The sequence below is a fragment of the Sardina pilchardus genome, chromosome 11 (genome assembly GCF_963854185.1).
Source record: "Sardina pilchardus chromosome 11, fSarPil1.1, whole genome shotgun sequence".
NCBI lineage: Eukaryota > Metazoa > Chordata > Actinopteri > Clupeiformes > Clupeidae > Sardina > Sardina pilchardus.
Window position 1 is genome coordinate 32,191,247 of NC_085004.1, and position 12,538 is coordinate 32,203,784.

Below are 12,538 nucleotides of genomic sequence, written 5' to 3' on the forward strand. Positions count from 1 at the left end.
TGAATGATAAATGATTTATACTATAAATGATACACAGTCTCATTGAACTAACACACTTGCTCTTACTCTGCAACAGCTGAGAAGCTAAAGGTTAATGGTGATATTGTATTTTCCAGTACATTTGAGATGAACATTTTGCTCTGCAGTCATTATGCAAACTGTGCAGCTGTATGCATGGGGTGCTGGACACCCAGAGTTCTGAGTTCTGGAATTAATGTGGCTCAGCTGCCAATTGCTGCATTATTTTCTGAGATGGATTGCATAGGAACTTCAGAAGCAATATCGATCAGAGTGTTTTATGAACTAAAACACACTTGCATTCTTCAAGGCAGAATGGCCAGTAAAGTTTTCTGTAGAAAGATTAAATATAGCTCCATTGTTCTTGTGTTCAAATATAGCTACATGTTTGAGTGAATATTATTACATTAAATTCAATCAGTATCTTCATATTTGCCTTTTGTGCTTACATTGATGACCTACACAGGAAAAACTGGTATTTTCATTCAACATGCAGAACGTTAGTTGGCAATGCTTCTTCTCTCTTGTTCCATACTGGAAGTAATCTGCGGTTGTTGTTGTGATACACAGATAAATTCTCATGGTTAACCACTGAGCCATAGAGAGTCTGATGTGAATCTGCCTTAGTGGCCTGCAAAAACGCATGCTAGCACAGCATCATGAGCATTGAAGCAATTAAAGTAATTGCCTTGTTGTAATGTGTTCCTATCAGTGCCCCTTGGTTGTTATGGACTACAGAAATCTATAGGCAATAAGAGTGCAGAGGGGAGTACACCTCGTGTTTTTATAGGAGACATGAAATTGGCCTTGGTCTCACTTACCACATAACTCAGACATCAGATAAATTCAGAGAACCTAGTAGGACCACCATTTTCTTTTCACACTAATCAACTTGTGCTGATTAGGCCATGACTTGAATACATTAGCTGTCTTGTATTAACACTGAATGTCAAATATAAAATGTAATTGAAAGGTTTGTGACATTGTGTACACTGAAACATTAATATTCTGTGCATACTAAAATATATTAATTGCTTTCACTTTGTAGATCATTTTGGATGGTCATGAGGAGCAGTTGGATTTACAACATATCTGGCACGCCACAAGGACACACAATATTTTAGCTTTGGCATGACTGCATCTAAGGACAACTCTTATCAAGAACCCTCTTCGTCCCTCAGGGCTGGCTTTCAGAACTCATAAGTGTTTTATGTGCTAGTTGTTGCCACAATTGGATTTTAAAACTGTTGTGCTTCGCTGCATCCGGAGGAAAAAAGCTAAAACATTGCCCTCCATGGTTTCTGCCCGTCTCAAAAAGCTATCATCTTACATTATAAAGATTTGTAAAGGAATGTTTACAAAGAAATTGGCGAATACCACAAAGAAGAAAGAGAGCAGTGAAACTAAAAGAGAACCCAAATTGACCCCTGATTTGCATGCCCGGAATCCAACATTGTCCACCGCTCTAAAAAGCACAGTGAAAAAAATATCTAAATGCTCATCTGCACGTAACATTTCTCTTGAAGACGACGACGGACAAAACGACTGCTCTTCTCTTTCTCCAACATTTAGTTACCGTGTAGCCATCGCTAACGGACTACAAAAAAACGCTCTCTTGAACAATAATGAAAGTGTCTTTCACGAAGTCTTGTCCATTGATAGTAGTTACTCTGACTCTCTGAGTGAAGCCAAACTTGTCCATAGATTCGATGAACAAAAAGCTTATACCATGCCTGTGAGAAGGAATAGGAAGAGCTTGATCAGTCTGGCTCCCTCGGACGGGAGTTCAGAGGGCGAGAGGGTTGAACGCAGCAGCTTGCATACACTTAGGCTAGGTGCACTGAGGAAGCTAAGAAAATGGAAGAAGAGTCAGGAGTGTGTCTCTTCCGACTCCGAGGTGAGCAACTGGAGAAAGACCCTGGGCATTAGGAGCAAGTCATTGGACCGTGCTGGCCGTCAGCACAAGACCCAAACTTTGGAGCCCGGGTCCAGCTCCACTGGCTGCATTAGTCAAACCCAGGATGTGATGGAGATGATCTTTAAGGAGCTTCAGGGGATCAGCCAGATTGAGACCGAGCTTTCTGAGCTTCGTGGCCACGTCAATGCGCTCAAGAACTCCATTGATGAGATCTCTAGTAGTGTTGAGGTGGTGCAGACTGAGATCGAGCAGCTCCGCTCGGGCTTTGTGCAGTCGAGGCGAGAGACACGCGACATACATGATTACATCAAGCAGATTAGCCATCAGACCAACAAATCTACACTGAGATTTCTAAATGTGCCTGAGGACAAGTTTGAGAAAACAGAGGATCTCATTTATCAAATTCTGAAGGAGAAAATGGGTTTTGCTGAAGCACACAAGACACTAAAAATTGAGCTGGCCCATCGATTAGGGCAACAAAGAGAATGCTCAAATGCGAAACCTCGTCCCATTATAGTTATTTTTGCAGCCCCACAAGACAGGGATTTAGTTTTAAAAAAGAGCTATAAACTTAAAGGAACAGGTATATCAATCTCCACCGATGGCTTTGGCCAAGAAGGGAAAGAGAAGAAAGAGAAAGGGATTAGCTCCTCACAGACATATGAGAGTATGGATATGAAAATTGCTGCCAAGGAGAAAGCGATGGCAACAACAGAGAGTGATGACTGGGACTCAATGGAAAGTGATAAGGAGCTAGATGAACTTAGCAAAAATAAATATGCAATGGTCAATAAGCCAGTCCATAAAAGTAAGTCAGATAAAAAAAAGTCTCATGAGCGCTGTGATGACGGAGCATATGTCAGCTCAGTACATTATGCCGATGATAGCTATGATGACCCTGATAAACAGAGCAAGCCTTACTATACAGACATAACCCCTGGATGGCTCTCTCAAAGTGACTACTCGACACCTAAACTCAGCCGCTCGGAGTCTGACTGCTCCAAACTATGCCAGTCTTACTCAGAGGACTTCTCTGAGAGCCAGTACCTCAGCAGAACCAATGGATGTTCTCTTCTCTCCTCATCAGATCAGGAACTATGGCAACGGAAACAGGAAGACATGGCCTCAGCTTGGTATGCAAGTCCTCCCAGTCAAGAAAACCCACCCTATGTGGAGCCCAATGAAGTGGAGACAACTGAGACCATTGACAGTGGTGTAAGCAATGGACTGGTCTGCATATCAGGAGACCGCAGCCACTACAGTGGCTCACAGCTCTCCCTGCAAGGTGACCTCTCTCCGTGGAAAGACTGGCATCACCTAGAGCAAGGCGCTGACTCTGGCCTCGATGCTTCCACTGAACAAAACATCATTTCTGAGGTCAGCAGCCCCTTTGACCCAGCAGCCAATCCTGGCTTCCCAGAGAATATCACAAAATGTCTGGAAGTGGATTTGCAGTTTGAGGGGGAAAATTACCTGACACTGGATAGCACCCCATCCACTGAACCTATGTTAGATAGTGAAATTGCAGTTGAAAGTGAACTCATGACTGAAAGTGAGCCTATGATGCAGAGCATGCCAGTGATCGAACACAAACCAGTGAAGGAAAGCAAGGCTGTTAGAGAGATCAAACCAGTGAAGGAAACAAAGCCTGTTAGAGAGACTAAGCCAGTGAAAGAAAACAGGCCAGTGAAAGAAAGCAAACCAGTGAAAGAAAGCAAGTCAGCAAAAGAGAGCAAGCCAGTCAAGGAAATCAAACCGGTTACAGAGAGCAAACCAGTCAAAGAAATCAAACCGGTTACAGAGAGCAAACCAGTCAAAGAAATCAAACCGGTTACAGAGAGCAAACCAGTCAAAGAAATCAAACCTGTTACAGAAAGCAAACCAGTCAAAGAAATCAAACCTGTTACAGAGAGCAAACCAGTCAAAGAAATCAAACCTGTTACAGAGAGCAAACCAGTCAAAGAAATCAAACCGGTTACAGAGAGCAAACCAGTCAAAGAAATCAAACCTGTTACAGAGAGCAAACCAGTCAAAGAAATCAAACCTGTTACAGAGAGCAAACCAGATGTTGAAACTAAGCCTGTTGTAAAAAATGAACCAGTTGTGGAAAGTAAACCTGTGGTAGAAAGCAAACAAGTCACTCAACCACAACTTCCCCCAAGCCAACACTTTAAAGAAGTTAATGTCAATCACTTTCCACAAAGTCAGAACAAAACAGCTACAATGTACCGCAGTCAAAGTGAGATCAGAACAGAGCAAATAGAAGAGGTGCCTAAATCCTGGAGCAGTAGGCTCAGCATAGATCTCACTGACAAAAGCTTCGGCTTTGGATTTGGCAACACCCTACAGCGAGCCAAATCGGCATTAGAAGTTGTTTGGAATAAAGGCGGCTCTCAGAGCACCAGTGCCCCCACAGAGGAACCAGCTAGCTCCTCGTTTATGGATCGATTCAAGACCCAGTCCCAGTCCACACCCAATGACTCCAGCACCACCATCGACTCTGATGTGTACGCCGATTCATTCTATTACAAGGCAGAGGATGAGGAGCAGGCAGCTGAGCAAGCGGTGGACAGTGAAACACATTATGTTGAAGTGATGGAGCAGGTGCTGGCCAATCTAGAGAACAGAACCAATGCCAGTGAAACTGAGGAGGAAGCTGAGTACCAAGAGGAGTACCAAGAGCCAGAGGCCTCTCAGGACTACGAGGTGGACCAAGAGGGTGGAAATATTGTGCTGGAGTATGACTGCAGCCTTGATGACCAGTACGAGGAAGAATATGTTGAGGACTACGATGACAACCCAACGACAGAGGACACACAAGAATATGAGGCCATGGTTGATTACATTGACGTGATTGAGGACGCAGATGACAATGAGGAGACTGAAGACATCGATGAAATTGAAGAAGTTGAGGAAATCGAGGACACTGAGGTTATAGAGGAAACCATAGAGATTACCAAGGAAGAAGTGGTCAAAGAAGGAGTGGAGCAAGAGGATGAAAACAAGAACATCCCCGAAACTACACCTGCTCCACCTCCAGCCGAAGCGCCTCCGAAGAAGCGCGTCCGTCCAACCTTCAAAGAGGCGGCGCTGAGAGCATACAGGAAGCAAATGGCAGAGCTGGAGCAGCAGATTCTCGCAGGAGGTATTGTGTTTTAAATTACCTTCTTTTTTATAAGCTCAATATTTGCAGAACACTTTATAGCTCCACTAAAGATATGTTCTTCAGTGATGAAATAAATAATATGTTAATCTCATCTAAGGTAACAAAGACAGTAGTATGACAGAAGCGGTCTACTAGCCCACTCCATAAAGTAGACCCTGGCCTGTGTGGACTTGATTATGAGTCTCAGTGATGGAGACACATCTCTTGCATTAGTTGTTATCCTATTTCCCCCATTTTATTGTGTAGGCCGTTCAGATCTGACAGTGAGGTTTTTTTTTTTACTCAGTGGACTATTAGTAAAGCATGAGTTTCTTTGGGATTGTATTAAAAATTGAATAGATATGAGAGGGTATGACACCCATGTTCCCTTTGCTGCCATCAGTTCTTTAAAAGTGAAATGGTTACGCTGTCTCAATTTATTACCGTCAAGCATCAGTGACACATGGCTTTCAAACACGAAGCTATTTCCTCCAATTAATCTTACAAATGAGCTCTTTATATAGCCAGTATAAAGCAGAAGACATCTGACTAGATTGCATTTTAATCTATAGTTGAAAATGGTGTTTTTCAAACCACAGTACAAATAAATGATGTACAGTATCTATACGAGACAATACATGGGCAAATTATGTTAGTCTAAGTTTATGTTATGTTCTAAGTTTATCCTTGTGCGAATGTCTAATGAGAAAGCGAATCAGTGTGGAACAAGTGCTGGGTGTGAGGCAATGAATGAGTGCTGGGTGTTAAAAACAAAACAAGAAAATGTTATTTGTGCATCTATGCTGAATGGATGTGAGTGTAGTGCAGAGGGCTTTCTATTACAGTCACAAGGAGCCCAGGGAATATCTTCAGCCTTATTCAAAGTGAACAGGCTCTTGACCTAGATTTGACAACTTCAGACACAATATTCTGTAGTGTTCACCAGTGGTTTGCAGGGCATTGTTGCTTTGTGGGCACAGCCATTCATTTGTAATTGATCCACTTCACGTCTTTCCTGGTTTTATAAACTGTCTATCAGTCGAGTTTAAAGTGGGCGTCATGTGCAACTACTAATGCAGTGGTCACTTGAATGAAGTGAAAACCTTGTATGAGCCGAGTAGGTTGGATACAGGTGTGAGATACAGTCTCCACTTGATGATGACTTGATGACCACAGAGATACTGTACAGTTTCACATATCTAGATTCTCATCACCTCCATTTAGTTAAAGTGTATTCAGTTGTGTTTATTTTGCGGTCATTGGCACTACAGAAGCACATGGCTCCTTGCTGTCCCAGCTGGCTTGTTTGTTGTCTTGGTGTCATAATCTGAGGGAGCAGTGCTGCTGTTTAAACCCATTCTGTGCCTAGCATGATTCAAGCAATTGGCTTCAGAGTTTTTAAGAAAATATGGTTTTCCTCTTATTAGATTATCTCCCTTTCATTTTCGTTTTGTAGAATATGATATCAAGCACTGACTGCAACCTAACAACTACTGTAGATACAACTTTGAACAGAGATACAAGCGAAGCAACATCCATATCAAACTAATATGGATAGTTACGGATAGATAGATATGGATATACACCTCAGTACCTGCCTGTGTATTGTCTTATGACTGGGCTTCATTTTATTCAGGACTTCACTTCCTAATTATTTTGCAAGAGGAGAAAACAGATGGACAAATGTGATGTTTCCCTGCATCCAGTGCTTTTTGGTCTTTTTTGGTCAGTGTTTTTAAAGCACACATGTTAAAAGCTTTTCATAGGGGCCTTAGCGTAGTTGTTCCTCCTGCCAGACCAATCTTCACTTAACTCCAGCAGCTACTGTATTGAGATGCTAATTTGTACTCCCAAGGGCATTGTCTAACCAGGTCAGCGTTGCTTAGAATATTTATTTCCGTCTTGTACACGTGGCCACTGTGTGTTCAGGGGAGGGACTGAGTGTGCAGACCACTCTTCCCTCTCTGCGCCGCCCTGTTTCGCTCCCTTTCTTGCCGTGTGTTTTGAAGGCTATCCATTTGTAAACTCACTGTGCTGCTTTGTTTTATTTTTGGTTGGTGGGTTTCAACTGCAGGCAATCACTATTCAAATGGGAATGATTTCAGTTGACTGCCTTTGAAAATGTGGAGAGGGAAAAAAAAACAGAGCAGGAATAGCAATTTCAGGCATTTCCGCATGGGTTAGTCTTTTGCTCTGTGTAGTCAATTAGAAGCAGCGGCAATACTCTTAGTATTGGGTATGACTGAAAAAGCTTTTGAGTGGTTTGGTACGAATCTAAGCTGTGGATCTCGGTATGTTGTTTCAAATAGGTTGCAGACGTTTGGGTGTTATCAGTCTGTCCAATTACTGTATGCCCAAACTACCCTGAGCCCATTTTTCATGAGATGTTTTATATATATCACATCTCACACAAAGGTGAACTGTCTGATGAATAGAACAATATAGCACTCCAGTCAGAGTAAAGGATCTTCATCTTGTGTTACTCAGTGTTGTGATTATCATCACACACACACACACACACACACACACACACACACACACACACACACAAACAGCTTCAGATATATAGGTTGGTTCCTCGTGTTTACCTAAAAATGTCAGCTAAACAAGGCCATTCATTCATGAATGAGGCATTAGTGCCAGGAGTATGGGTGCACAACACTGAATTTATTTTATGTTGCTGCTTTTGGGTTTCTTCCAGAAAGGTTATATGCAAATGGGGTTAATTTGTGAACAGTTTTCAATAATCATACTGACATTCTGTCATTAAATTGCCATTCTTTCAAATGGAATGTGCCACTGCTACTTTACCTAGTCGTATTATAGTAGTGAAAGATAACAGTATCCTATGGGACACAGAAGGACTACTGTGTTTTCAGTGCTTTTCCCCCTACACTTGTACAATGTTAAGCCAGTTCTGTGCTGTGTGTATTGTAAGGAGCCAGAGTAAGGCAGCCAGGCACACTAAATTAGGTGGCTCCTAAGCTCCACCCAACCGGAGCGCAGCAATAGATTTGTATTAAGCAGCTCAACATTAGCAAGGATCTGATCAGAGCCAGTGTAGCAGCAGCAGCAGCAGCAGCAGCAGCATCACAAATCAGCAGCGGAAGGGTGATTGGCATTAGATGTGTAGTGCCATTGACTCATATTCACTTCCAGACTGTCTGTACCAACATTTGTTTGGTTGTGCCACCATTTGTGAATATTGTTTCATCATTGGAGGCCATATTAGAGATGCCTGGCCCTTCAGAACTGTCATGAAGGGTTAACTCTGTTATTGCTGAATGACTGACATCAGAAAATAGTTTTCTTGCCTCTGGGGGATAATGCTCATTAAAACGTCTAATGCTCACCTCACCTCACCTCATCATTTCAAAGATATGTTATGCCTATGACAACTCATCCTCCGAGTCTGTTGGCGTTATTGTGTCTTATTCCTCCTCTTTCTCTTTTCAGATAGCAGTGCTTTGGACTCACAGGTTTAAGTCTATGCTTTAGCTTCCCATTCACCTCCCTGCCTTGTCCTTTTTACCATTGCTTAGTACAGTGTGGGAACCACATTGATTCCAAGTGATCAGAAGGTCCTTGACACTCCCATCCTTTTCCATGAGTGATTGTGGATTGTGGGATAAACTTCCCTGCACCTTCCCTTGTTCACATGATATGTATTTTGGTTGTGCATGCATTGAGATGTAAATGTGAGATGTACACGACCTTTAACCGGTGTGGTACATCCATCCCCATACTCTCCATCTGATTACATTTTGATTTGTTGTTTCATTTGTTTTTTACCAACCAGTATTAAGTTTGATTTGTGCATGTTTTACAAAAAATATGTAAAAATGTCTATATATATTTTCAATGAACACATGGTAACAAGAGTGTTTGTGTGTATTCCAAAGGGCCATGGAAATGCTCTGGATGCTTTGGGTTCAGGAGGGTAAGTTGAACACACCTGGGATCACACGATGCCTCACTAAAATGTTCCTGCATATACTGTATGAACTCATACGTGACTCTCTGGGATTGATGTAGCCGTATGGTAGCTGTATGGTGCATGGAGTGTGTATGTTTGTTGCGATAGTTGCTCCTATGACTGGCCAGAGTGGAAATTCAGTGTGTAACATGGCAGGAGTTCCCTGGGAGCCGTGCAGGAAGAACAGCCGTGATAAATAGAGGCCAAGGGCCCAGAGCAGTGATGTCACCCTGTGAGTATCATAGGAGTGGGAGCTGGAGCTGTCACGGCAGGGTGCACATGAGGTGATCTGCAAAGCCCACACAGCCCCTCCAAAGTGATATCCCTGAGAATCACGGGTCAAGGGAGAAGTGAAACTTTCATTTCATACCTTCCTGCAGTCTGCTCCTCCAGAGACGGAGAAACTCTGTCACTCCGGCAAGTGTAGCAATGAGCTAGACAGGCAGACAGCAGCTTCCTGGCAGTACACTCGCCCATGTAGAGAGCCTTTGAATAGCTATCATTTTTAGCATTAATGTTCCTTGATGGATCTTCTTTAAATGATCAAAGTGGTTGCTAGTGGACATGTGCTTGCACAGTGTCGAGGACATAAACATTTAGATAGCATTAAGTCCATTTTAAGGGGACCATATCAGCAAGGTGTTCTTGAGCTGAGGGCTGTTCTGCTGTTGGTCTGATATGCATATCACATTCATGAAGTGGGCTTACTGTACATAGAGCTGCTGAGATAAGAGGCGACTCCCAGACATGCTTAAATCTGCAGCGTCCGCTCTGTGCCCTAAACCAACACCCCGTCTGTGAGAGGCTGATTAAGGGGCTCTTAGCAGAGGGGAAACCGCTCATTTCGCCCTCAAGTATCCGTTGGGAATCTAGTAGTAGGAGCAGAGGTTCTCCAGACCCTTCCGTTCGGAATGCAGCAGGTACTGTAGAAACCGGCTTCAATATCCGGTTATTTTATTCAGTCTGTTTATGCATTCATATGCAATAGCCTCAAGTGGCAGAGAATGGAGACAGACTTGTATAGCGCTGGTTCATATGTCCTTGTATTCCTCTGCTTCCCTGATGTCAGCAGAGGTGCAATCCTTTTTATCCTCTATCTCCATATATGGTCAGATACCCAGATCTCCATGTGTCTCTGTCCTGCGCTACACGCAGGTGGATGGACTCAGATGCTGTGTGTGTGTGTGTGTGTGTGTGTGTGTGTGTGCATGTGTGTGTGTGTGTGTGTGTGTGCATGTGTGTGTGCGTGTGTGTGTGTGTGTGTGTGTGTGTGTGTGTGTGTGTGTGTGTGTGTCTGTGGTGTGTGGGGGAGTGAATGAGTGGTCAGGGCGGCCAGGCTAGTCTGACTTTGACTCTCACCTGGATCATGACACTTTATTCCATGTCACGCATAGTGGCGGGAGTGAGAGCTGGCTTCAGACAGCCACACCTGGCCTGTTCTATTTTGGTGTTGTCCCGTCATCTCACAGCACAGAGGTCCTTCCAGGGTGCTGTTTGGGCCAGTGACAGGTTTCTCACCTGCCCCGCTGTGCAAGTGTCTGCAAGTATTTGGCATCAAAGGGGGGGATGTGTTGGTTGCACGCACTGCAGAGCCAAGCGTGGGAAAAGTGAGGCGAATGACGTATGGCCTGTGTTGTTTGCCAGAGTCTTAAATCAAATCACCCTTTTTAGCCCAGTAATGTCTTACACTGCACAGCATTATTATGATATTAATAGACACTAAATCTGTCTGCCTCTGCAGGACTGGCAGCATACTTTATGGTATTGACAGTATGCCAGATTTACGTCGCAAGAGGACCATGCCTATTGTCCGAGACCTGGTGAGTTATCTGCCTCAACAAGGTTATCTTTGATTTATACGGAGTTTATCCAATTCCCTCCATGTTATCTTCAGCAGGATGAGTATGGTGACACCCTTGTCTGCTACAGTGCTCCATATTAATATGTAAATACACCCCTGCTATGTCGTAACTCACTTTAATTTGGCAAGTGAAAGGCAAAAGAAAGGTGTTTGATCCTGATGGTTCGTCAGAGCTTGCTATGCTATTAGGGTAATAGACACACAGTGTCTTGTCTGTCTTGTGAGTTCATATTTCATGTTAAGTCTTTATTTTATCCAAAATCTTTTTTGACTGCTGTCTGAATGACTAATTTCTCTGTCTTAAACATTTTTCTGTATATACATTTGTGTGTCTGTATTTGTCTTATTACAATATGTATGAAAAAAACATTATTCACATTTGTTGGTGTCCGAAACACCAGTAGAAGAATTAGCATGTAATTGTGTAAGTTTGAAAATGTGTCTGTCTCTTTTCAGTTTAAGTTAAATATTACATATAATTTTATCATAGCATAACATGGCTTGATGTTTCACACGTAATTACTTGCAAATGTTCATAAAGCATTGAAGGACAAAAAATGATGCTGTATTTGTCCATATCTCGCATGAAATTAAAAACCAACAATGTCTTGGTAAGTATGGGTGTCATTTTTGTTTTTGGGTTTTGCGTGTATATTTACCATTCCCACATGATCCCATAATTACTATGGGTGATATTTTTCAGTGGGTTGTCAGATTTCTGCTAAGCCGGTGCCTGGACATTTCAGTCCCCGGCAAGACTCAAAGGCAAATTTTTTAACATGAAATGTTGACAACTCGACCCAAAAATATATCTGAGGACTTCATTGACTTCTGATTTAACTGTGCCAAGGCTTTTAAATCATGTAAAAGCAGCGCAGCACCAAGTCTTTTACACTCGGATGAAGTCAGTGCTCACAGGTTAAATTTGGTCTCGTCCTCTCATGCTTCCTCTCCTCTGTCGTGTCCCTGAGTGGCTGTGTGATTGCTTCAGGGCAACAGCAGTCTTACGTTACTTCGGGACAGGAGGGACGCCTGCATTCGACATTGGGGTGCAAAAAACATACCAATGCATTTTGAAGTCCTTGATTAAAGTTCACTACTCACCTCCGGACACAATGATCTATGTTTTCTCTATGGTTGTGACAATGATGATATTGCCTGCAGCAACCTCAGCAGTGATAGTGCATGTTCAGTAAACTTACATCAACACTTTGAGTTCATGTAGAGGTCACCTATCCTCTCCTACATCCCTTTGCTTAAGGTGTAAATGGCTTCCCATGGGTCTTTACCATGAGTTTGGTGATCCAGTAATTTGGTGCTTTGGTAGATGGTAAAGACGAGCTCAATATTGTCAGCTGTCAATGTCTGCCTTCCTCTCTGTTGCATTAACGTAAGGTAACCGTGTTCCGTACGGTGTCCATGGAACACCATTCTGTACAATTGACACTAACGCAATAAGCCACTCGAGTCTGTAGTTTATGCCGATTTTACCGCAACTAAGGGGGGATTTTATCCCTTAAAAAAGCCCTGTAGCTGATTTAAAATCAGCGTAAACTACAGACTCAAGTGGCTTATCGCTTAATTCCATCACAAGTGTCAATTGTACGGAATGGTGTTACA

The 12,538-nt window shown here is 42.8% G+C and overlaps 1 protein-coding gene across 1 annotated transcript in view; it reads left to right on the plus strand.

Moving 5' to 3' along the window:
- The first annotated feature begins 1,309 nt into the window (after positions 1-1,309).
- The window catches only part of LOC134096011 (protein unc-13 homolog C), a 97,855-nt gene continuing 86,626 nt past the window's right edge, over positions 1,310-12,538 (plus strand). The window contains exons 1-5 of the mRNA XM_062549749.1: positions 1,310-3,470; positions 4,113-5,081; positions 8,538-8,560; positions 8,984-9,021; positions 10,799-10,877. Of these exons, the coding sequence (XP_062405733.1) occupies positions 1,313-3,470; positions 4,113-5,081; positions 8,538-8,560; positions 8,984-9,021; positions 10,799-10,877 (3,267 nt within the window). The 5' untranslated portion in view covers positions 1,310-1,312. The remainder of the gene's footprint in view (positions 3,471-4,112; positions 5,082-8,537; positions 8,561-8,983; positions 9,022-10,798; positions 10,878-12,538) is intronic.